Source organism: Podarcis melisellensis (genome assembly GCF_964234715.1).
Source record: "Podarcis melisellensis genome assembly, chromosome: 3".
Lineage (NCBI taxonomy): Eukaryota > Metazoa > Chordata > Lepidosauria > Squamata > Lacertidae > Podarcis > Podarcis melisellensis.
Window position 1 is genome coordinate 52,227,645 of NC_138530.1, and position 27,224 is coordinate 52,254,868.

The window sequence follows — 27,224 nt, forward strand, 5'->3', positions numbered from 1 at the left end:
GGTAGGCAGAACCAAGACTGTGGGTCATATCAGTGGCCAGAAGTCTATACTATTGGACAGGTCCTGTTCCACAGTAAAGTTACTAAAAATGTGCACACTAATAGTGGCCTTCCATATCTGTTTCTAGTGAGGAATATGGAACTGAATAAAATATCAAGCATGGTAAAAGTTATTCATATTTGGTGGGAATACAGAGATGGAAAAAACAAAAATAAAAAACAGCCACAAAACAGGACATTTATTTAACTAATGTGGGTGCTGTGGGGGAGAGATACAGAAAATTCCCCAACCCTTGGATGGCCTAGTTCCTTTTCCTTCCATTCCTGCCCACACTTTTTATGTTGCAGAAAACTTCCTGGCCGGGGGAAAAAACTGCAGGTGACTAGGTTGCTCTTTATTTCTACAGTGTGTCAGCTGGAATGATGATATGTCATTATTTAGCATCATTCCAGATGCATTGCTGGGGGGGAAGGATAGCAGATCAGGCTGATCAACGTTGTTCCAACAGATGCATTACTGGGCAAAATGGAAGGCTATTTGGCCATCACCATCAGCTGCTTTCAGCTGCTTCAAATGGCTGGGGAAATTTCTGTGAAAACAAACAAATAAATATCAGCAACAACAACAGCAAGAAAAGCAAGTAAGAAATTGATAGGAAAAGTTTTTGTAGTTCCACCTTTACTGGTAACCCCCCCCCAATACTTTAACTATATAAAAACTTTCCCCTATACTCTGATAATTTTAATGAAGAATGCTATTTCACAGGTTGTAGGTGGGGCTGCAAAAGTCGGAATGCACCTCATATTTGATAGCAATTAAGTCTTTCACGGCAGCTTGCACAACTGCTTGTTTATTATGGTAAAGTTATGTTTGATTTCACTCCATGCCATGGGAATATATATGTTCCTCAAGTTAATACAAAAGCTCAGGTGCTAGTGTCTATTCCGCAGTGCTGTAACTATTGTTTTTGACTAGGGATGGGATTTTCAGAAAATCTCAGTGTCAAACTTTTCTGCACAGATGTTTTCTAATTCTTAACTTGACAAGAAACAAGTTTTTTTTTCAAAAGTTCCTCTAAAATTATGAACTATTTTCATTTATTGCATGCAATATTATACATATAATACTATAAGCCAGAGGTTTTCAACCTTTTTGGGTCCACAGCTCCCTTTACCAACTACATTCTTTTTGCGGCGCCCCTGTGGGACTCAAGAGTCCAGTTATGTCACCTCTTACCTGTAGAGCCAGCAGCCCCTTTTTGAACACACTCCCTTATGGAGTGTTCCCTCAGCCTCATCTCCTCTCCTCTTTCCTTAGGAGTCCTCTGGGCAGCCGCAGCTGCCACCCCTGGTCTCTGAGCTGCACCCCTCAGGCCTCAAAGAGAGGTGCCTCCTCACACTGCCCCACAGGGGCCTGGGAAGCACTCCCTGGCCAGCCCCAGAAGTATCATTCGACTGAGGGGCTTGTAGCCAGGGCTGCTGCAACAAACAGCTGTGCAAGCCCTTGGGAGGCATAGATGCGAGAGGACATCAGAGGAAGCGAGGGAAGGAAAGAGGAACAGGGGCCAGTGTTGCCCGCTGCACCCCTGACTATCATTCAAGGCACCCCAGTGTGCCATGGCACACTGGTTGAAAACCACTGCTATAAGCATTTACATTCCAGGTTTCCTAAAGAAACTAGCACATAAACGGAAACATACAACAATGCATACAACTGTTTAGAAAAAAATATATATTAATACTTACAGAGTTGTGCTCCAGTACTACAAGGGGCTTGACTCTTTCATATGTAGTATGTGTGTGTATGTGTGTTTGCATACAATTTTGCAATCTTTATTTTTAAAGGCAGCACCCAAGCAATTTTGACAAAAGCAGGTACTTAAATTCTGTGTATAAATCCCTTTACAACTGATTTCTCCACCATCCTAGTTTTGATTTTTACTATAAATAGATATCTTACCAGCAGCCTTCAAGCTCTTTTAGCTTGTTTTTTTCATCTATCTTTCTGTGATTCCCTAGTACTGTAATATAAATAGTTTGTATTTTTAGACACTTGTATGGATTTTTTTCCCCTTTTAAGTACTCTTTTTAAGCCTACAAACAATAAATAAATACATTTCCCCACACCGAAATGACTAAAATAGTTCAGACACCCTCCCAGAGTTTCTTTTTTGATGGTCTTGTCTTGCCAACAAATTTGAGTTCTGTCTTTGTAAGAACATTCCTAATGCAAGGCAACACAAAGAACTGATGACTTATTGTAAGCAGTAGAGATTGTGTAAAATAGCATGGCCAGGGGCACAGCAAAGCTGGTGGAGGATTCCCCCCCCCCCCCCCAGCTGGAAAGGAAAGTCAATTGAAGCTACGTTCAGCACATATGACGTTGTGCCCCAATTATGGTAGAATTGCTTGTTGAAGTATTTCACTGCCAATTGCAGATATATACATATGGAGAGAAACCATGTTTTATTTCTTCCATTTTAGAGTGCTTTGTATTTGTAAAGAGCTTTCCAATCACTTTTTTTAAGAGAGACACAAATGCCCCCCTTCAAATTGTAGATGTCACTATTTCCCCCTATTTTTGTGATGCCCTGTAGAATGGAGGGTTGTTGAAAATACTGTTATCAATTGGAGGGACCCCCCTAAACGCTAAAAATTAATAAATGGTAGGATTTTGATTATTTGGGATGTGAAGGGAGAAATACAAGCTGCAGAGGAATTCCTGAGCTAACCCATGGAAAAAACCAACAACGATCTGGCCAAGGTAGGGCCATTAAGAAATAATACATGGCCATTGAGAGCCATTGGCAGTGCAAGACAACTGACCTTCCCCCTTTGCCCTGATGTGTGAACAAAGACTGGGGGTTTGGAAGGTACCCAGGGTAACTGGGTGTGAGGTGACAGGAAGAAAAAAGACTGTGATCCATTTTGGGTAGGGCTGGGAAAGATGCCTTGAACTCCATGACTGCACTGCTGTGGGGGACAAGCCCTTCTTGAAATGACCATGCTGTAAGATATGGACTCCCTCCATGCAGACTGAAGAGGTAAATAGGTGAATAAACCATATTTCTTAAAGCTATAACAGTCTCCGCTGTGTCTCAATTCCCCAAAGGAACACAGACCCTGGGTGAGTGCCTGGAACCCCCTGAGATTGCTCGGCCGAGAGTGGGGTGGCACCCAACTTCTGTAACAATACTTTTGTTCAAGATGTTAGGGACCCAGGAGGCTTGAAAGAGTACATAAAATGAAGCATTTGTGATTCTTAAATTTTAGAGTTTACCATTCTGCTTTACAGAAAATATTTCTTTTATTGCTTGTCTGAAGTTATTAAAATTGGGGCATCTCAGAAAATGTCTTTAAAAGAAACACATCAGCAAGCAAACTGTCAGCTGACAAGTCTGGGTAGAGGTGTTCTTTTTTTAAGCTGTTGTGTTCCCAGAGTGTGGGATACAGATATTTCTACGCTTCTGTCACTTCATGTTTGACTTTAAAAGTAATATGTGAGGCAGAATTGGAGGGGGTGTAAGCAGCTGACATGTCATGTGTACTTGCTGATGTGTCCTGAATACTGTACTAACACTTTTGCTTCTAATCTGATAAGCCTCACCCCTCATTCCATGGCCATCTATAGTGAGGCCAGCTCACAGAGACAAGGTCCTTTCCTTAAGAGCGCTGGAACCCCATCTTGGTGCTGTTTCCAAAACCTGTGCTGCTTCAGTGCTCAAACAATTGCTTGTGGTTTGGTGATTTAAGATGTTTGAAGGCTACTGTTGCTTGATAATAAGAGACAGAGGAAATGTCATTGACTTCTCACAAGTTTTAATAGACCTAGCTACTTTTTGAAAAAGGGAGACAGTCTGCTTCCTTCTTACAGGTTTTCTTCGGGGAGAGAAAACCAAAATAGGCAGCAGCAGAACTGTACAGTGGTACCCCGGGTTAAGAACCTAATTCGTTCTGGAGGTCTGTTCTTAACCTGAAACTGCTCTTAACCTTAGGTACCACTTTAGCTAATGGGGCCTCCCACTGCCACTGCGCCGCCGCTGTGAAATTTCTGTTCTCATCCTGAAGCAAAGTTCTTAACCCGAGGTACTATTTCTGGGTTAGTGGAGTCTGTAACCTGAAATGTCTGTAACCCGAGGTACCACTGTACTGTTGATTACCATGGGAAGCAAGGACATAATCATTGTCATGTGATAAAGGTAAAGGTACCCCTGCCCGTACGAGCCAGTCTTGACAGACTCTAGGGTTGTGCGCTCATCTCACTCTAGAGGCCGGGAGCCAGCGCTGTCCACAGACACTTCCAGGTCACGTGGCCAGTGTGACGAAGCTGCTCTGGCGAACCGGCACCAGAACAGCACACGGAATGCTGTTTACCTTCCCGCTATAAAGCGATACCTATTTATCTACTTGCACTTAAGGGTGCTTTCGAACTGCTAGGTGGGCAGGAGCTGGGACTGAACGACGGGAGCTCACCCTGCCACGGGGATTCGAACCGCCGACCATGCGATCGGCAAGTCCTAGGCGCTGAGGTTTTACCCACAGCGCCACCCGCGTCCCGTGTGTCGTGTGATATACCTAATTAAAGTGTATGGACAATAGATGGGACACTGTGAGCCCTAAGAGATGGCTTCCATCCCAACACCAGAGCAACAGGACACAGCTGTACTGTAGATTATCCCCTAGTCATGATGCACCTTGTAAGTGCCATGCAATTTATTATTATTATTATTATTATTATTATTATTATTATTATTATTAATACCCCACCCTTACAGTTGAGGCTAGAAAGATATTTCAAGTTTCTAGGAGTCAAAATCAGCATTAAGAGCCAGCACCTCACAGAACTGAGAAGAGATGTAAATTCCCAGGCATAATTTTAGAAGTTTGTCCAACTGGGTTCCTTAGCTGCACCCCTGCTTAGAAAGCATGGGGTGGGAGTGGAAATGGGCCTGGGCCACAACTGCCTTTCTTACATGGACTCCTCAGGTCCTTTCATTGTGGCAGTTCTGAACCTTAAACATTGTCTTCCTGGATTTTTAAGTCCTTTTAGCAAGAGGTTGTTTTCTTTTTCTCAGTTTAGTAGAAAGTGAAGTACACTAGAGGACGACATTGTTTCACTTGGCAGTGATGGATTTAGCTGCCACATCAGCACATTAGCCAAAGTGGGACGGGCAGGATCAGGCTGTATAAATAAAGTGAGATTTTCTGTCAGGCACTGAAACAAAATTTCTTTAAAGGTTTTATAAGGCTGACCACTCTTATTGGGGGGGGGGACTTCTATTAGTTGGCTTATCAGTTCCCCCATGGCCACTTCTTTCTTTTAACAACAAAAAATGTCTATCAAACATAACTAAATGTGAAGTAGTCTTGTGTTCATTTGTGGAAGGACAATTGCTAAGTGGCAGAGCATCTGTTTTATGTTCAGAGACCCCAAGCTTAATCCCTGGCATCTCCACATAGAGCTGGGAATGTCTCCTGTTCGAAACTTGGAGAGCCACTGCCAGTCATTGGAGGCAATACTGAGTTGGCTTGACCAACGGTCTGGCTTTGTAGGTTTCTATGTTCCTCTTCCTAATGCATGTGTAGGGACATGTGGGAGCAAAGTTCAAGGCTACATTGTGGAACTGGAGGCAAAAAGGGATAGAAGCTCAGCACTTCTCCAGTGTTCCCAAAAGCTTTGATCGTTTTCAGTAAAAATAAGATAAAAAGAGAGGATGCCCCAGATTAACTCTTATGTTCTTAAAAGGGTAGAGTTTGAAATACAGCATACTTTTCTCTGCCTTTCAAAAGATAAATTTAGGTTTTCCAAGGGACAGTTTTCTTCCAAAAGTAATGACTAAATGTCATCTAAGTTTTAAAATAAAAATATTAAGTCTACTGATTTATTTAAGAAAGCGAAATTGTTTCCTATCCTTTAGGAAATAGCTTTAGAAATAATAAGGCCAAATTTATTTGCGTTCCATTTTCGTTTCAAAGGTGATAATTATAAACCATGTTTTATATCAAATCAAACTGGTAAGGAATATGCATTTCATTTAGCATCACCTACCAATGTAAATATAATTAAGCTTAATGAACTGTTGTTGCACCTCATGCTCCAGAGATTTTAAAACAAATGTAAATGCCAAGAACAAAATATTTTTTTATTTTGAGATCAAAGAAATGCCCTTTTACTTCCATTTTAAAATGAATGAATTAACATTTAACAATTAATTAACATTTTAAAAGGTTTGCAGCATTTTAAGCTCCTACCCTCAGGTTGAAATAACCTGGGGGCACAACCAAAAAACAATTAAGCCCTTGTAGGTCCCATTGATTTCAGTAGTAAACATGCAATGCAATCCTATGCAGCTTTACTCAGTCATAAGTCCCATTGCATTCAAGAAGGCTTACGCTTTAGCAAGTTTGTTTTAGAATTCCAGCCGTAAGCAAGTACTTAACTCTCTCGCTTTGAAACCAGTCTAACTTCCAAGTACTTAATTTTGGTTGGATGGCAAGAATATTGCATCACTCTCAGAGTCTTTTCTATTGGATAGAACCAGAGCCAGCTTTCACCTGAAGGAAGGAGGGATATGTCTTCCCATCTATCTCTAGCAGACACTGGTTCTTTTCATGCACATTGACCAGCCCCACCCCTGGATTCCCTCGCTGCAAATGTTCATGCTGCATGTGCACATGCCAGGGGTCAGTGCTAGGCAACATACATGATGCTAGGAGGAGAGGGCTACCTGGCACAGCCACACTCACACATTGCTCTTATGCTTGAGTATAACTTCTGAACAGAGCTACTCTATTATGTGTGCAGGACTGAAGTCTCATACTTTTATCCTGGCTCTGGAAGTATGCCTCTTTTGTGGTTTTCAATTAACCACAGTGTAAATTGGCACATTTCTCCAAATGAGCACTACCTGTTTCTTACAAGAGTTTATTTCATTGCTGGCCTATGATGTGACTGCTCATTTTTAAGTTCACATGGTAACCACAGCCAGCTGAATTAAAAGAGAGAGAACTCTCAAGAGGAAATGACATAAAAAGTGCCATTAATAAGTACTTCTTACATTTTCTGCAGTTTCTCTCTCCCCATCGCAGGGCCATTGACCAGAGAAGATAGGAGATGTAATCCATCACCATCTGGAGGGCCAAAGGTTATGCACTCCCAGGCTAGGGATACCTGGATTCACATTCTCATGCTGTGCTGAAGCTCACAGAATTGCCAGGGGGCAGTTACACGCAGTTGCTAAACTAGTTCACTTGAGTGGTAAGGATAAAAATGGGAGGGACCACCTGCTATGTTGCTCCTATGAGCTCTTTGAAGATGGGCATCTAACTCACAGTAGCCCACCAGCTCCCACATCTTGATCCTAATGTTTTGGTGCTCAGCATTGAGACTGGGAGCTAAAAAACATAGTCTGCTAGGGTGGCGATGACCTTTTAAGAGTGATCTCTATGTGCGTCCTTATGTGTATGTGTGTGAGAGAGGGGGGGAGGGAGAGAGAATTGTGTGCCTGCAGGAGTGGTGAGTGTGCACTTTGTGGTCTGCATGCGAGAAATGCACGTGCATGCTACATGTCTGATGTCTCTCTGTGTGCACATACCATTGGCCATGTTCACCACCAGCATCTGGAGGGGGGGGTGACTGACCATCAATACAGCTGCCAGGTTGAAAAAAGTTAAGCCACCCCTGCTTTAGAAGAACACTGAACTATAATGTTATCAATAATGTGGGTAATCCAACCATAGTAAAGCCAATTGATTTCAATGGGTGGACTTACATGCTGTCCTACTGAAAATCCATAGCATCCTTAACATTATCTGGATCATTCCCCACTCCCTGGCATGTTTATGTTGTTTTTCCACCGCTACCACTCTCCACTGTAGCTTGAATGGGAACTTTATGTCTTTGTGAAGTATCTGTTCTGAATCCAGCTGATTTCTACTGAAAATAGGAGAGAGGTAATGGAAGAGTTTAAAAGTATTTCATTCAAAACACTTTTAGTTATGTGAAGGAATCTTGGGGGCATAGAAACATTTTATCTAGAAAGGCTCAAGATGGGAGCTACAATGATAATAGTAGTTCTATAACTTTTTATAGGCCACAAGGGGTGTTCTGTGGGTGATGGTTGGCAACTTATCTGATCTCTGGAAGCAGCTGAACTATTGAAGCCAAGCGTAAAGTTTGTCTGTAAAAGACAAAGTGCCAGTATCTGCTTTGGTAAAACTTCTCCAAGGAACAGAGCAGTTACATAATTCACCTTGCCTTTCAGTTAAAAGATAAAGTTTCATCCACACACTTCTGCTGCTGTGAAAATCCTTGGAATCTAAGGGCTCAACTAGACAGTGAATGCAAACATATGTAATAAAACCCTGATGAGTGCTTCTTCTATTGTTAGTAGTAGCTATAGGTGGGAACAATTTGTAGTGAACATGCTTAACCCTGGCCTTGGCCACCACTTCCGCACTTCCAACCTCTGCACCATGCTGCTTTACTCTCTGTAGGCTTCCAGACATGTTTAACACCCTCCAACATTTATCCAGCGAAAATAGGGACCTCCTAAGGAAAAGCGGGACATTGCAGGATCAAATCGGAAACCAGGATGGCTTCTCTAAATCAGGGATGTCCCTAGAAGATAGGGACACTTGGAGGGTCTGTCATGCTGAAATTTTCTCTTGCATACAACAAAGTTACAGGGCCCTGTCTTCTTTTGTATATTGTCATGATTTCTGTCATATATTTGTAACTGGAGTCCCATGTGCTTTTATGAGCTATCACTGGCATGTGAAAAGGAAAGGTTGGTCAGATATAACTTGAATGGTGAGCTGGTAATTCGTTCCCTATCCTCTGAACAGATGTACATAAGCAAAATGTACCCCCCCCCCTTTAAAAACAGCACTGTAAGTAAATGTAGGTTAGCTTACAGCTGTTCTGAGCTGTTCATCATCTCCCATTTATGAAGATGTGTCAGATGGTACGAGGCCAAACTCACAAAATGAATACTATTTTTAGCAGAACATCTCACAGTTGTGTAGTTTGTCAGATGTGCAATTTTACAGATTTAGGCTGTGTTCTTTGGTTTGCTTACCCTGAAGTAATCCCAGTGAAATAAATAGGATTATTTTGGAGAATGGCTTTTCAGGATTCCTCTGTGAGATAGCAATGGAAAAGGCGGGGACATTAAGTCTTATGATTTTGAAACACCCCATCTGTGTGGAATGTGGCTGCTATTTTGAGAAATTCACTGAGCATTTGGTTCCTGTGTTGTATGAAACTGATTTAGACATTCATAAATAGAGCAGATGAAGTCTTCATGAGACTATACTGCTTTAGAATACATGTGGAAATTCATCTTTGTAGTGGCATTCTACTTGTTGTTAAAGATGCACCTCTTTACCAAAGGCATCCCCTTGATCTCATGTTTCCTGTTTTAATTGTTGTGCTGTGATTTTTTATTGTATATTTTAGTAATGAACATTATATTTTAATGTTTTCATGCAATTGTTGTATTGTGTATTTGAATTATGGTGTATTTTTTAATTATCCTGTCCTTAGCACTGTGCAATTGGTTTTCATGTTTTGTAAGCTGCTTAGAAGCTATCTGGGCATTAAGCAGTATATAAATAATATTTTATATTATGCTTCTAATTGTTAAAATCATAGGTTAAACTCTCATGGTTATGGGAAACTTCCTTAATATTCAGAGAGCTAAGAGGTAATTTCTTTAGTGCAAGTATGAGAAAACTGTAGTGTTCAGGTGTTGTTATGGTCTGGAATGCTGGGAGCACCATTTGGCAGGTCACACACTAGCTAATCTTACTTTAATGGCAGTAAATTTGCACAGATAGTGTCTGGCCTGGTCCAAAGGGGGGGGGGACTGGGTGTTTAGGTGAAAGCTGCCTTCAGGTATCACTGAGCAATGATAAAGAATGAAGTTGGGCTATATAAACAATTACCATGATCATGTAAATTGCTATGGGAGAAATAAAATTTTAACTTTCGCTATTGCTACACCGGCCTTTCTTCTCTATCAAGTATGAGAGAATGAATCCTCTGTTGAATGTTTATCATATATCTGATTTGGTGGTGATAAATCTGATTTTGAGGTTAACAAATGTGATTTTGGGGTTATATGTGTGAACATAGCGTCCTTGATTTTCTGGAGTTTGGGTGTATTTGTTCATTTGCAGATTTATTTCCAGTGATGTGTCTCATCTTGAAAAATGCTTACTAACCTCCTGTGGATGTTAACAGATAAAATTGTTTTGGAAGAGTATAGAGATCCTCCAAAATTGAAAACGATTTTATGGTGCTTATATGGAAAGCTTTTGAAGCTAGGAGAAGATTGCTAAAACCAATAAAAAATACGTTAATGGGAAACTCTTGGGCATTTTATAATAAATATAGCCCTCTTGGGCGAAGGATGAGCAGCAGCACATTTATTTATTCCACAGCAACAGACTCTATATGTCTATTTCTGCCTCACTGAATGTAATCCTTGAGAGTCAACCATATAGACATATCCCTCTTTTTTATTATTATTTGGTTAAGATATTTGATAGAGGGGTGAGAAAAATCCAATCGTCACCTACAAATAACCCCAGGGATTTTCACAGGTTCAATCACATTTTTTTCTCCTTTACGAATATTTGCAGGCTTTAGCTACTTCTGAAGCATTTCAGAATAGTGATGTCAACTTGCTGATTTTTAATGTGACATTCTCTTTAACCTCAGATTGCTTGGTCTCTCTCACCCACCCCATCCCTTCACCGAAACTGAAGGTAATGGACTAACAGGCGAGCAAGCTAACTCAAGGTTTTCATAAGCAGGCAGTGAAAGATGTAGCTTTGCAATCCTCTATTGTGTCTGCAGGTAATTCCATATGCTAAAAAGCTTCTTGCATTCCTAGCCACTGGACTGTCTCTCAATACATTAATAACACCTGTCACAAGATTTTGAGATATACTCAAACAATTTATTTCCCAGTGGGGCTCTTATCTAAACAAGATCAGTCTTCATATCTTTCTCCGTTTAGCCAGGATTCTGTAGCAGCAGTGTATTATCCATGGCTTGCTGTTCCTCAGCTGAGGGCCAGGGCTGGGGGAGGAAAGATGTACAGAATTATAATACCTCCCACCACAGCTTCTTTTTAATTGATTTCCCATCAAGTCCATACTGATAGTATAAAGGGATGGGGAGGAAACACGGGTACTGAGTTTTACCTCTCCCCTTTTCTTTGTCAAGGTACAACAATCGTTTTAGTAGTAGGGGTAATGGACAGTCAGGGGTCTCAGGTTAGATTCCCCTGAAAATGATACAAATTTGCTTTCGAAAAACTAAAACAGAGGTAGTGTGTGTATTTCATAGGAAGCTTCTTTATGCCACCCTTGCATCATCTAGCTCAGTATTGTCAGCACTGACTGGCAACATCTCTCCAGCATCTGTTTCTGATAAGGTCTTTCCCTGCCTTTCTTGGAGATTCTTGGGCCAGTGGTTTGAACCTGGACCTTTTGCATGCAGAGAATATGTTTCATCTCTGAACTACAGCCCCTCCCTTCCTGTCTTAATCAGGTAGGTCTATTTGCTCACCTGCTTAAAAGAACTATCCCTTGCTACTGAGGAATTGTTTCTGCAGGGAGTTAGAATGCTACTAAAACAACCCAATAGATGTTTTGTTGGCTAGGTAAGAAGCACTGCACTATTCATCCTCTCCTGTGCCCAGCTCTGCATGTTGGGCTGGTGAGATGGGAACCTTATGGGGAGTTTGTTGAGTGCGTTCAACCAACAGCTGCAGTGTATGTACCTCTATGTCAGGCATTTCTTCCAGTTGTGTTCCTAGCTGAGGACTGCAAATGCCTCAACATATTACCTGTGAGAAGAAGGCTCTCTTCATTCCATTTCCTAAGTAGATTAAGCAAACGTGAACTGTTTCTTTCGCAAAAGCCTTGTTAACACAAGCAAATGTAATATTGAGTACAGGAGGTGGTGGTGATTTTGGTGGAAGGCCCTGTCCGCAGCCTACCCTTCATTCACAGGCTTTCTTCTTCTTTTTTCTTTGCACATAATTGTCTGTCGTCATAGAAAACCACAAGATGGGATGAAGGCCCTGTGTCAAAACTAGGCTATACATGTATACCTGCTCCACTTTCAGTCAACTTTAGGTAGAAAGAAGAAGTGAAGGCTGCAATCCTAACCTCACTTACCTGGGACTGAAGTAAGCCCCACTGAATTCAATTGGACCTACTTCTGAGTAGACATGATTTCAGCCTAAGTGTGTTTGAGGGCATAGCTGGAAGCATTTGAACTGTTGGCAGAGTTATAACGGGCCCCCGCCTGTGATTGATTAAAACCCACAAGTATGATAGTGGCTGTTCTTATGCAGTCCTGAACCTGTGTGCTTGGAAGTCAGCCCCACTGAGTTTAATGGCATCTGCACCCAGTAAGTGAATGCAGCAGGATTGCAGCCTCGGTTCTTCAGGGACTACATTAACTACAGTTTCTGAGATCTGCAGAGTATTCTGTCTGCTGCCTGCCTCTTTTTTTATATAGATCAGAACAGCAAGTGGTCAACTAATAAGGATTAGTAGTGGGGAGGTTTTATTTAATTCAGTTTGTAAGCTGCTTTATTCTGCGAAAATCCCTTAAAACACTGAGATTATATTTTTAATGGTACCAACACACTACCTTGAAATCTACAGTGTAGGAGGCTTTTTAAGGATATTTTGAAAGAAGATTATGCACGGAATATTTCGCTTCACTGAAGACAAAAGGACACACACTGAAATAAGGGGGACTTGCAAGTTAAGTGTAATTCGGATATTACCCCATATGGTGACTTCCACATTATACCTGGGTGTTTTAATTTATTGAGTGGCTGATAAGTTTATTCTTGAAAGGAAGTGAAAGACTTGAGCAGGTCATCCCTAATGACAATGATTGCTACTTTCCATTATATGGCAGGACACATGCCATTGTGCCATTGTGTAGCTTCCTCTTGGATGCACTGCCACTTAGAATCATAGACTCATAGAGCTGGAAGGGGCTCCAAGGGTCATCTAGTCCCAGCCCCTTGCAATTCAGGAATCTCAGCTGAAGCATCCAAGACCGATGGCCATCCAACCTCTGCTTAAAAAGCTCCAAGGAAAGAGAGTCCACAACCTCCTGAGGGAGACAGTTCCACTGTTGAGCAGCTTACTGTCAGAAAGATTTTCCTTATGTTTAGTGGATTCTCCTCTCTTTTGACTTGAAGCCATTGGTTTGAGTCCTACCCTCCAGAGCAGGAGAAAACAAGCACACACAATGACGAAACACGTACATTAGCTTTGCATGAAGAGACCAGCCATACCTTTGAAACCTGCATGAAATACCAGGGTGGGGTGGGGGGCAGAGAGCAGATGCAGCTTTTTCCAAGTCACACTTGAGGTACTGATGCCTTGGGAGGGCAAAAAAGATGGCAATGCTTCACATGAAGAGTTGCTTTTCAGCTTGTCACTGCTGTTGTTGTAGGTTTTAGTTGTGGTCTGCATGCCATTGGTGGCCATACATGCCTCTGTGCATCTTGGATGACTGGCTGGGGACAGTGGAACCTAATGGGTAGAAGCTGCAAATGCCACTATCTGTGACTAGGTGTCCTTTGGGACTAAGCTGAGAGAGGATGTCCCTGGTTGGTTGGTTGGTTGGTTGGTTGACAGACTGCCCCATATATATATATATATATATATATATATATATATATATATATGCTTTCGTAGATTTTCACGGGTACAGGAATGCAGGTTTTGGTGTCCTCGGGTGTCTTCCCGTGTAAAAGTTGGGGTGTCTAGGCGACGTTTCGACGAGGTCTCACTCATCATCTTCAGGCTGGTGCTTTCGGCTTCTTGTTACTGGAACAGAGCAGGATCTCAGTGTTTGAGTTCCTATAAATACTGTTGAGGGGGTGTGGTGTATAGCCTGCCCAGAACATTGGAGGCTATACACCACACCCCCTCAACAGTATTTATAGGAACTCAAACACTGAGATCCTGCTCTGTTCCAGTAACAAGAAGCCGAAAGCACCAGCCTGAAGATGACGAGTGAGACCTCGTCGAAACGTCGCCTAGACACCCCAACTTTTACACGGAAAGACACCCGAGGACACCAAAACCTGCATATATATATATATATATATATATATATATATATATATATATATCCCTTCACCCAAAGATCCTAGGGCAGTTCACAAGAGATAAATACAAAATGAGAATACAAATTACACAATGAAACAGAAACAAGAACAAAACAATAACCCCGCTCTCATAAACACGTTTTAAAAATCATAGAATGTAAATCAGCCAAATGCCTGGTTGAGGAGAAACTGTTTATCCTGACCCCTTAAGATAAGTAATGTGTTTTTCATTAGTGATGCTATGGCCAGGCCCCCAAATTGCTTGCTAGAGTAATATCTCTGGTGCCTATATTTGGAGATGCAGTTATTATGGGACATGGTATTCACATTAAGACCATATACTGACAGATCCAAAGCATGGCATTACATTGCAACTCTGTCTGCAGCTGCTGTTTGTTTTGCTGTCACAGGCCTTTATTTTCATCCTGAAATGAATAATGGATCATGAATGTTTGACCAGCAAGGCAATCAGTGGCATGCAGTGCTTGGTGTCCATCAATAAAAGTAGCTGTGTTTCTTACTGCCTTTCCTAGTGAAGGGTGGGAGCACACTTACATTATGGGGTTTGTGGCAAAGAAGACTCTTATCCTGTGTCCTGTTAATGGCAGAAACTGCTGCAAGCTGTTTGGTCAGTGAAGGTTCTGAAGCTAGGTCACCATATTGAAAGGGTGGAAGAATAGACAATGTGTTGCCATGGATGTGAAATTGCAGTGTTGTACCAGTGTAGGGATTATGTCAAAGTAGGCCAACACCATAGCTTTAAAGTAGATGGCTTCCTGCAAAGAATCCTGGGAATTGTAGTTTCCCCCTAACAGAGCTCCAATTTCCAGCATCCTTAATACATTATTGTTCCCCCGGGGAGGAAAGCCATGCTTTAGATGTATGGTTGGAATGAGACTGTTGTGTTCCACTTGTGCAGCTGTTCATTCATCCTAAGGCTAATGATTGTGGGGGATGGGGGGGATAGCATCTTGGCAGCATGCCCCCCCCCAATTGAGATGTGCTTATTATCATTATAATGAATCTCTAGAAAGAGCTTTCAATGGTCTTAATTCCATATACCGTATTGGCCTGAATATAAGCCTCACTTTCCCCCCAAATTCTGACCGCGAAAAGTTAAAATGCGGCTTAAATCCGCAACCTTACAAAAAATGGCTTTTACGATATCACTGCTGAAACAGACATATGGTAAAACAGAACAGGTGTGAGTGCCTGCAGAATTTTAAGGGAGCAGCTTATGCTTGGGTATTGTCTTTTTTTCTTGTTCCCCCTTGAATTTTAAAGGTGTGGCTTATATTCGGGCCAATACAGTAATTCTGCTCAAGTTGAATTATGCAGCGCAAAACTGTTTTTGGAATTATGGATAATATCACCAATGACTCTGTGGTTTATGTCCCCTCTCCAATCCTCAGAAACATGTAGGATGTTATTGATGGAGACTGAATTACATATTGGCGTTCTTTCTCCCCCCACTACCTTCCAGTCCCTGCTATTAAATTATTCACCTCTCTGTGCAGTCTGTCTTAATTTAATTACAGTCCTAAAAATCAGTGTCATCACGTCTCGCGATAATCCTGTACAGCCATTGGTAAGCCTTATCCTCAGTGCTAGCATGCTGATGTAGCAGATCTGAGAGGTCTTGGGATGTAAGTCCGCTCTAGGCAGATGTTGTGTCTTTGTATGTTCCATATAAAGCATAGAAGACTGCTAGCATGAAGCAAAGCTATATAGGAATAGCATGACATAATAAAGACAAACTGCTTTATCCTTTCTTCCCTTTCCTTTTAGGAGCCCCGTGTTGGTATTCCAGTGCATACATCGCCATGTCATTTGCCTGGACTGTTTTCATTTATACTGTGTCACTATGCTGAACAATCGCCAGTTTATCCATGACCCTGACCTTGGCTACTCCCTCCCATGTGTGGGTAAGTTCATCCAATATTTTCCCCCTCTCATATTACTTGGCTTAAATAGTAGGCAGGAATTACTAGCTCAAAGAACAAATATCTGTCACTCAGTTTTTTTTAAAAAAAATAATAATAATCATGGAATAATGATTTGTCTTAGCGTTTGCTTCTTTTGATGGACTGCCTATTGGTTTCAGAAAAACTCCTCTAGTCCTGTTCTGCCTTTGCAGTGCTATATCTTGGTTCTAAAGGGCATTTCTTTTATAAGCATATGCATACATATTTTTTCACATTAGTATTTCATCATCATCAAGTGTTAAATGATGATAGCTATAAACTGCAGGGGGGAAAAATAGAAAAGAAAAGCTGAATGACCTCCACATGTCTTCTTTAGAGTCAAATAAGTTGTTAACTTCATTGGCCTATCTTCAACAGCTAATAGGAAAAGTATGTAACAGGAATTTCAAATAACCTTCCTGGCTGGTGAAGTTATCTCTGTTAATTACCACTGTGTTGAGTGCATGGCAGATCACCCGCAGCATTTGTTAGGTTGAGTATCCTTTCTGCTTGACTAGGGAGAGAAATGTGGATTAGAGGCATCAAAAATGGTTGATGATTGTTGAACAACGAAAATTGCAAAACAGCTAATTTTCTTTCTTGCTCTCAGGTGTCAAATTTGCTGGCAGTACCATGCCATATCCATGTTTTTGTGACACAGTGAGCATGGCAATCCAAATAATTTATTTAATGCTGGATGAGCCACTTCTGGCAATGGATTTCCATCCTGTTTCTTAGAAGTATTGGATCCAGGAGAGGTGTAATGTTTTCTGTTTATTTTCATTATCTCCACTCATGTTAGTAATGGCCATGGTTGAATTTCAAGCAGGCTCATTCTAACATTTATCAGAAGAGTTCCCACCTTAGGCATCAGCTTCCAGGAAATACATGTACAGTTCATCAAATTCCAATTATTTAGTGGTTATCCTATTTTAACCACTGCAGCAGAGGAGAAGTCATTGGGATTTTCTTCCCCATGCTAAGTTTCAAGCTGACACTACTATTAAAATGGTTTGGGACTCACTGGGAAATTACTTCATGACATTAAAGAGTCAATGCATTGCACTTTTAATTGAAATTTTTGTTGTCATCATTGTTGCTATTCATATTTTAGTTCTGGTCCTTTTGCTCTGTTTAGTTGGCTACTACTTTGGGACAAAATATTTCTTGATAAAGATATCAGTATTCATTTATTGGATTTATTGACATACTCCAGCAATCTATGGATTTTTTATTTTATTTTTTGCTTTACGTTTTTTATTCTCAGCTTGTTAAGTAGTAATTTAGCCTCAGCTATGTCTCAGCCCATGCATATCATCTGCTGTGGGTTTAACTAGATGTGACACTGAGTTCCAGGACACTTTCCATCATTTAAAAAGGAATAAAGAAAAACAGTCTTATAGATCTGTGATTGAAAGTCTAGGAACTACCGGTGAAGCAACTGCTTACCCCACTTTTCCTTCTGAAGTATGTTTGCTAGAAATACTGCCCTACCCCTGTTTAGCCCACCTTCAGAATAAAATATATGGGGACCTCATATTTTTTCTCTTCAGGCACAAAACTAGACAGCTGTGGGGATATTTTGTGTGGACAAGCAACAGAAGGGGAAAGAGTTAAGCCCACTCTGCCACTCTTCTGTTCCTGGCTGAATTTTTCAATTGCTGCTTTCCTTTAAAAAAAAGGTGTCGTTGACACAATAGATTGATGCTTAGCAAAGTAACTGAGACTAATTTATCTTTTTGCTTCCACGTGGCTTCTTTTGTGGGAAATATAAACCAATATCTTTCTAAAGAGCATATGTCAAAATGCACCATTGTTAACATTATTCAGCTGCGGGGTGAAGCTGAAGACAGACCCAACAGAACTGATTGTTCCATAGTGAAGACTTTTCATTTCCATTACTTCTGAGCAGTTGAATATAGGATTGTAGTGTGTCAATAAAACCCCCTCTAAAATTAGTTTGTTATTCATACTTGTTGTTGTTTGTATACCACCCTTTACCCGCAGGTCTCAGGGTATACTGTGATCTTACTCCTTAGAAACACTGACACCATGGTTGTTGTTGAAATTTATATAACACCCTTCATTCAAGGGTCACAGGGCAGTTTACAGTACAAAAACAGTTTTGTTGTATTCTGGACATTACTTTATAGATCTGTTTGAATTAAAAATAGGGTTACTTCAGCTCCAGTCAAGCCGCTGATAAGTCTTACTGGTGTCACTGAGGTTGGTCCCAGAAATGCTAAAAATTAATATTCCTCCGTTCTCTTCAGTGCATATGGGTGCAAATACAGGAGGCAAAGTATCAGCTTTGTTTAGATTGCTTAAATGTTAAAATTAACACTGTTCATTCTGGTGTTGTTATTTTGGGGAAATTATATAACATCATTATCATAGCCAGCGGTTTCCATTAACATTTGACTCTCTGTTTTTGATGCTATCAAGGGAATGATCAGATCTTGCTGGAGATACACTGTCATGGGGAAAAGAAAGTGCACCCTCTTTGAATTCTGTGGTTTTACATATAGCAATCATTTGTTCCTTAGTAAGTCTTAAAATTAGGTAAATACAACCTCAGATGAACAACGACATATGACATATTATACCATGTCATGATTTATTTAACAGAAATAAAGCCAAGATGGAGAAATCATGTCTGAAAAAACTAAGTATACCCCTACTGCTTCCATAGGAATTAATAGGCTAAGTAGTGGACAGCGGCTGCTAATCAAATGTCCTTGCTTAATTGATCATCAGCAAGTGTGCCCAGCTCTATTAAAGCCAAAGTTTCCGTAATTTGCTAGTCTGGAGCATTCAGATGTGTTTTAACACAATGCCAAGGAGGAAAGACCACACAATGCTCTTAGGGAAGCAAGTGCTGCTGCCCATGAAACTAGGAAGGGTTCTAGGCCACCTCCAACCAATTTTAAGTCCATCATTCTACAGTGAGAAAGATTATTCAGAAGTGGGAAACATTCAAGGCAGTTGCCAGTCTTCTCAGGAGTGGACGTCCCAACAAATTCACCCCAAGGTCAGACAGTGCAATGCTTGGAGAAATGGGGGGGGGGGGAGTTACATCTCAGGCTCTACAGGCCTCAGTTAGCATGTTAAATGTTAAAGTTCATGACAGTGCAATGAGAAAAAAACTGAACAAGTACAGTTTGTTTTGAAGGGTTTCCAGGAGAAAGCCTCGTCTCTCTAAAAAGAACATGGCAGCACAGCTTTGGTTTGCAAAGTTGCATCTGAACAAACCACAAGGCTTCTGGAACAACGTCCTTTGGACAGAATGAGACCAAAGTGGAGATGTTTGGCCATAATGCACAACACTACATTTAGCAAAAACCGAACACAGCATATCAGCACAAGCACCTCATACCAACTGTCAGGCACAGTGGTGGAGGGGTGATGATTTGGGCGTGTTTTGCAGCCACGGGACCTGAGAATCTTGCAGTCATTGAGCTGACCATGAACTCCTCTCTATACCAAATTATTCTATAGTCAAATGTGTGGCCATCTGCCCAACAGCTGAAGCTTGGCCAAAATTGGGTCATGCAACAGGACAAGGATTCCAAGCACACCAACAGAATGACTGAAAAAGAACAGAATCAAGGTGTTGCAATGGCCCAATCAAAATCCAGATCTCAGCCCAACTGAAATGCTGTGCATCTCTCTCTTAAGAGAGCTGTGCATAAACAAATGCCAGCAAACCTCAATGAACTGAAGCAACGTTATTAAGAAGAATGGGCCAAAATTCCTCCACAACAATGTCAAAGTGCAAGTAGATAAATAGGTACTGCTCCGGCGGGAAGGTAAATGGCATTTCTGAGCGCTGTTCTGCTTTGCCAGAAGTGGCTTAGTCATGCTGGCCACATGACCCGGAAGCTGTTCGCTGGCTCCCTTGGCTAGTAAGGTGAGATGAGCACCGCAACCCCAGAGTTGTCTGTCAGCGGGTCCCTTTACTACTGCTTAAAGTGGTTCTACAAGCTATTGAATCATAGGGTGTCCTTAGTTTTTCACACATGACTTTTCAATTTTTACTTTATTTCTGCTAAATAAATCATGACACAGTGTAATATGCCATGTGTTATTGTTAATCTGAGGTTTTATTTACCTAATTTTAAGACCTGGTAAGGAACAGATGATTGTTATTATGTCTTTGTATGTAAAACCACGGAATTCCAGGAGGGTGAACTTGCTTTTTACCATGACTGTATACATATCTGGATAAATCTAGAGGTCAAAAACTATTCAGGAAAAGAACAGGATTTAATTCATTGCATCGCTGTAACTGAGAACAGAGATGTGTTTCATAGATGCATAGTAGTTTGAGCATGAAATATGTAGTGAAAAATGTATTTTGTACAAATAGCATTTTTCAAATCAATTTTGTAACCTGTGTGCCTTAATGGCAGGGTCATTACACATAGGGTGCTTCCAGACATGGATGATTTAGTAGCACACAGTCATTTTGGTTCTGCTTTAAGATGGAAATGGAATAGCAACTCTTTTTTCAGACTTCTAGAATCTGTCACCAAGTGGACAGACCATATCCCCCTGCTCCAAATGTGAGGGGAGTGCAGTAATTTTCATTGGGACAACTATGTTTATTTATTTCATAAAGTTTATACACCACTTGGTTGTAAAAAATACTACTCAAAGCAGTTTCCCCGATTATGTGTGGAGAAAATGTAGAATACTCCCCCTTGCTGCGTTTCCAAGCATGATCCTGTTACCTATTAGCTTCAGTTTAGGAAGGAAAAAGAAAATGGATATAAAGATAATGATGATATTTGGAAGAGGAAGGATTAAAGTGATTAAGCTGATTCTTAGAAAGGAAAGACATCATAGAGAACATTTATTTATTCTTTTTATGAAGCAATGATTGGCCAAACAACCTGTTGAACAGCTGTGTGATGTATGTGTTTTAGAAAGAAAGCTGAACAGCGGGAAAATGTTGCATAGCTGTCAAGTGTCCCTTATTTGAAGGGACAGTCCCTTATTCCAGCGCCATGTCCCGCTGCTGTCCCTTATTAATGGATGTCCCTTAAATGTCCATTAAATGATGTCCCTTAAATTTCAAAGGAAGCAGCCCCTCTCCCTGCTGGCCAGGGAGGAGGGATGCTCCAACTGTGTTGCTTGGCTGTGTTGCTCACCCAATAAGAAGTCTAACAACGACTGGGGGGTGGAGCTTGCATGCCTTGTGTGTGGCTAGTTAATGCAAGCTGAGGGGTTTTTTGAATGCTGGACGCCATTTTGTTGCACGTGCTGCTGCAAACTTTGCAGTGCAAAGCCAGGCCGGGGAGCCATCTTAAGTTGAGGCTGCATAGGCCTTGTCAGTTGAACCTCTGGTTACAAAGTTGGTTGGACAGTGTTCTCGAAGCTACCAGCATGAGTTTCACCAGACTGCAGGAGGACAGGAAGACTGGAGTGCCTGGAACAGGTGAGGCTGCAAGTCCCTTATTTTGGCTGCTGGTCCCTTATTTTCAAGGCTGCTGGTCCCTTATTTTCAAATCTGTAAGTTGACAGCTATGAAATGTTGTGATCACTGTGTCATGTAGATGCCCTATTAAAAGTGAGTGGGTAGGGGGAACATGACTGTTCCACAGTAGATGTCTCCTTTGGAAGCAACCATAGATTAGAGGCCAGAGAACAAATACTTCTCATGTTATTTCAGATTAATATGTGAATACCAGTTTCCCAATCTACTTTCCTTCACTATGCGCACATTACTCTGCCCCTTCTCACTGTTAGCCTCCCTCGCTCCGGCTTTCATTCTTTCCTGGGCCTTTTGGCTGCCATTGGCTGAACATCCTCTGCCTGCTCCACTATTTGTGACATTAGGACAGCTGAAGCAATAATTGCCAGAGGCTTCAGTATCACCACAAATCCCTTACGACGAATGTAATGTGATGTGTGCGTGTGTGTGTGTGCACGCGTGCGCTGTGCTCCATAACTGGCATACCTGAATCTGGAGATCTAAGTTACAAACTGATAGATTGCCTAGAAAAATACTACCTGGTGTAGGGTTGTTTTCTATAGATAGTCCAGCAAGGATTGTTTAGAATTTATGAGGACATAAGATGCTGCTTTATACTTATTATCCTTCTAGCCTACTATTGTCTACTCTGACTGGCAGAGGCTTTCCATGGTATCAAGCAGAGAGGGGTGTTTCCCATCACCTGCTCTCTGACTCTGTTGATGTGTGATACCAGGACTGAACCCACAATCTTCCATGTGTAAAGCATGTCAATTCAGAATTCAATTCAGATGTCAGGGCTTCTACTTGCTGGAACACCAATATTTTACAATAGCTGGTCTGATTATTTAAAACAGAGCTATGATTTAAACCCATTCTGTGTGTAGATACTGAGACTTTGCACCTAGGAGCAAAACCCCCTACAAAATAGTTTTCTCGTCTTATGGTAACTAAACTCTATCCCATTTCTCTTTATGGTGTCTTGAATTAATGAGTCTTCATGCATAGATATTTCCATGAGTACTGACCTCTAAATATCTTTGAAATAATTAATAAGGTGCTTAGAGGGATAGGCTTGCATATGCATGAAAGCACATTTATGGTTATTTAGCTAGTAGAAAGGGCACTGAAATTTCATCTGAAAAAAAATGACACTTACAGAAAACCACACAGCGTATTTTAACATGAACCCTACCACTTTCCATTAAAAAGGGGAGGGGGAAGGATGATAACTATGTGGGGTTATAGCCCACAAGGGAGTATAAACATGTCATGGAGCAGGAATGCCAAGAGAAGAATGGTGAGGCTAAGAATTGCAAGCTTTTACATTGCTGCAAGCATTTTGCAAAAATGGCTCTACGTCCATTTACGCCTGAAGAGTTCATCATATTTTGTGACATATTCTAAATAGATCGGAGAAAAAGAAGCTATTCCCATCAGAACTGTAAAATGCTTTTTGTATCTTGAGGTGATCTCTATATTATCACAGATAAATAAAGTTACCTCTAGTTGCTGTTGGGACTATTATTAAAAATTGTGAGGGGGCGGCACACACACTTCTTTAAGAGCAATATAAGAAGACTCCTGGGAATTGGTTCCTATGTGAGTATCCTGTAACAACAAGTTATAATTGGTGGTGGGTTCTCAAGCCCCTGGTCGTATCACAGGAGCTGTCTTTGGATTCAGTCCAATAATTGCCATCCTCAATTTTTCACCATCTTACATAAGGACCTCATATATTGGGCAGTTTCACTGCCAGAAGAATTGAGAGGTAAAGTAGCCTGAGCTGATAGGATATAGCAAAGCCAATGAGGGAAAGTGGAAATTAAAATGCATGGTGCCACATACAGTTCCTAATGCATGGTGGCTGTGGGATCAGAGGCATGGATACTGCATTCCCATGGCAGAAAACAGTTAGTCATCAATAGGTTTGCAGCTGAGTCAATACACTGCGGGCCCATTGCTGAGTAACCTTAACTCTTCAACCTTCGTATTTAAATCATTGGTACACACTCCTCACCTATATAACTGTTCAGGATTAAATGGATGCAAAAGGGTTTTTAGCTTTCTTCCTGACAGATTTCCCATTCTTTCCAGTGTTCAGGGGTGAGGGTTGATGCTTACCCAACCGAAATGACACCAGTCACACACAAGAGGGAAGTAGGAACATGTTTGGGAGAAACAAGAGCTTTGCAGAAATACCAAAAAGTGGGCAAAATCCTCACAAAACAGCTGAAACAGAACTATGCATGTGTCAAAATCTGTGTGTGACTATCTCCTTTCATCCAAACAAATCTGCAATAATGTTCCCCTGGTTTCTCAGTGCATCCCTCCTTGGATTGGGTATTTGTGAATATGGTCAATTTCAGTGCTTCTCTGTCTCTTACTTTTGATGTCTTAAATTTAAGTCATCCCATTTCCACAGCAGTTTGAGTGTGTGTGTGTGTGTGTGTGTGAAAATTCAACATTTTAGTGTTGGTATACAATGTGAACTGAATTGAATTTCTCCCCATCCTTACCTCAGACCTGAGCAATCTCCTGGCTGAGAAGGGTGAGATTTTAAGGCAGAGATTGGCCCCAATGTCTGCCTTCAAAGTATCCCTTTGAGCATTTTATATCTGCACCTTCAAAACCTCTCTGCGTGACCTTTCTCAGACAGGGAGGCTGCCCAGAGCTGAGTTCAGATAGTACAACCTCCTTATTTATGTATTATTTCAACTTTACAGTCCACCCTTCCTCTCCAAAGAGAGCCCAGGTAGCTCACAATAATAAAAAATGCATTAAAATTAAAATAACACTATAAACAAATTGCAAAAAACAGTTTGGATTCAGAAGGTATCCTAACGTGTTTTCTATGTGGTTTTCACTCTCCCTTTTAATCAAACTGAAGATAGCCCACCAGCCATGTATGGTGGCCCAAAAGGGACTCAATAAGCTCCATTTTTGTTTCATGTATGAGATTCATAAAGTTATGGGAGGGGGGCTGTCAAATATCTGGCATAGCAAAATGCATGGATAATAGGCTGTGTTTCATTAGATAAGGCACAGGCTATGGTATATGCAGGCCTGGTTTATATGCTCATTTTAAAAAGATATTTTTAATCACGAAGTCCCTTGTAATTCTTCTGTGGTTCATGTTCTCTTGAATATGCTTCAATATGATGAAAAAGAAACTGTTCAGTAGTATAAATCCAGAGTTTATCTGTTTTTCAGCACATGGACAAGAACACTAGACTAGACTGGAAATAATTTAAATGGTCATACTGTCCATTTTGCATTAGTGGGGTTTTTTAAAAAGAAAGGAAGAAAGAAAGAAAGAGAGAAGTTTTTAATGGCATATAAATATTTTTTGCATCATTTTATTTAAAACAGCTTAAATAATGGGCATTGTGGGAAACATAAAAGCAGAAGGAAAATATGCTTCGAGAAGAAGCAGCTATTAATGAGCAAATTCGCCCAATGTAGTAACTACATTTTCTTGAATTTATTTTGTTCACTTACTTGCAATGATATACTAAATTGGTTCACATGGATAAAAAGCAAAGAAAAGCACAGTTTTGAGGGCAGCGAATCAAACTAGTTTTAGTTGCCTATAGAATGCTGCTTACAGCTCATCTAAAATGGCAATTGCTGGCAAATTAAAACAAGTGAATAGAAGAGAGATTTCTACCCCCCACCACATTTGTGTTTCCTCACACACACACACACACACACCCTGCCCCAAAATAGTTAGAGTGGTGGGCAAAAAATGGCATGGACATTTCAGTGGTGACACATCTTAATGGAACTTATCCCCATAGTCTTTGGCCCCCTCTTTATATCATTTTAAATGAGCCTTAAAAACTTATGTCTTTCAGTCTGCTTTCAGATGCTGACACCCATCTGTTTTTTTTTAAAAAAAAACTATTGTTCTGTGTTTTATCCTTACTGGTCTCAATCAGGATGTTTTTATGCTGCTATTTTATTTAATGTTTTAAATGTGTTTAATAATTCACATGGTTTTATGACTGTTTACGTTGTATTTATATTGGTTTGGTTATGTTTTATGTAAACCACTTTGTAGAAGCTTAGAAGCTTTAAGCAGGAGAGTGGGATGTTAATACTTAAATAAATGATATACACAACCATAAAAAGTCATCCATTCAGACTCAGGTTTTAATTTGCCTTCTTTAATTTGCTGGCTTTTAATGAAGGTGTCTTTATGTACAGTTAAATTACCATCTCCATTTTCTAACTTAAGGTGAGCTCCTGGAAATTTATTTATTTAAATGAAGGCATCTAATCTTCCCTCTATTAGAATTCCTAATGGTTCATATGTGAGAGGGTTCCATAAGCAGGAATAGTGTTCAGCTGGGAAAACCATCACAAGGTGCTTTTAGTTATAACTTGTCTCCAGTAGACAAACTCCAGAGACCATTTGGACTATGTGCATAGGCGTGTAAGCCTTCAATTAATATTCCTAGACTTACTTTTTGAGCTTTGGTCTCTTGCATGGCATCGTTGCCACATCTCAGATCTGATGAAGAATGTTCTCCTTTGACTATGAGTTGACTTTAATTAAATTTCTGTGCCTGGAAAGTGAAAATCTAATTTTCTTTTTGACATTTTCTATATTACTACTTAGACAAAATTATGAAAATAATTAATCCCTGTGAAGCAGACAGCAGCATTATAAGAGGTACAAAAATATTGCATATAAATAATACCACTAATCACCAATCTGTTATAATTTATTGATGTAAGTGCTTATTACAAATCTTAAATCAAATTTGTTCTTATGTAGAGAATCTGCCAAACTACTGCAAAAAGTAGCTGGATATCAGTAAATGATTTTACAGCTACTTTGAATCATTTTTACGCCTGTAAAAAAATCCGTTTATGTGACTGTTTCCCATCTTCTTCCAAAATATAAGCAAATATGATTGATGAGTTGTCCCACATAACATTGAGGAAACATTTGAATGCTCACTTTCAGCTTTCTGTTTCAAATGCTGTCCAGGCTAGAAGAGGATGGGAATGTTAACAGCATATATTTATGAAGCTAACTTATAGTGAGGTAGATCATCAATACTTCTAGTAAAGTATCTCAAAGTACCTCCAAGGAAGGAGAGTCTACCACCTCTCATGGGAGTCTGTTCCACTGTCAAAGAGTTCTTACTGTCAGAAAGTTCTTTCTGATGTTTAGTTGGAATCTCTTTTCTTGGAACTTGAATCTATTGGTTCCCCAGAGCAAGAGAAAACAAGCCTGCTCCATTCCCCATGTGACAGCCATTTAGATATTTGAAGTTGGCTATCATATCTTGTCTCAGTCCTCTGTTGTTATTTAGTCGGTTAGTTGTGTCCAACTCTTCGTGACCCCATGGACGAGGGCACGCCAAGCACTCCTGTCTTCCACTGCCTCCCACAGTTTGGTCAAACTCATTTTAGTAGCTTTGAGAACACTGTCCAACCATCTCGTCCTCTGTCGTCCCCTTATCCTTGTGCCTTCCATCTTTCCCAACATCAGGGTCTTTTCCAGGGAGTCTTCTCTTCTCATGAGGTAGCCAAAGTATTGGAGCTCAGCTTCAGGATCTGTCCTTCCAGTGAACACTCAGGGCTGCTTTCCTTCAGAATGGATAAGTTTTAT

General features: G+C 40.6%; 1 protein-coding gene across 3 annotated transcripts in view; it reads left to right on the forward strand.

Moving 5' to 3' along the window:
• PRKN (parkin RBR E3 ubiquitin protein ligase) overlaps positions 1–27,224 on the forward strand; it is a 604,066-nt gene that overhangs the window by 366,152 nt on the left and 210,690 nt on the right. For all 3 annotated transcript variants that reach the window (XM_081906896.1, XM_081906894.1, XM_081906895.1), the window contains one exon: positions 15,947–16,083. In XM_081906896.1, coding sequence (XP_081763022.1) covers positions 15,947–16,083 — 137 coding nt within the window. The remainder of the gene's footprint in view (positions 1–15,946; positions 16,084–27,224) is intronic.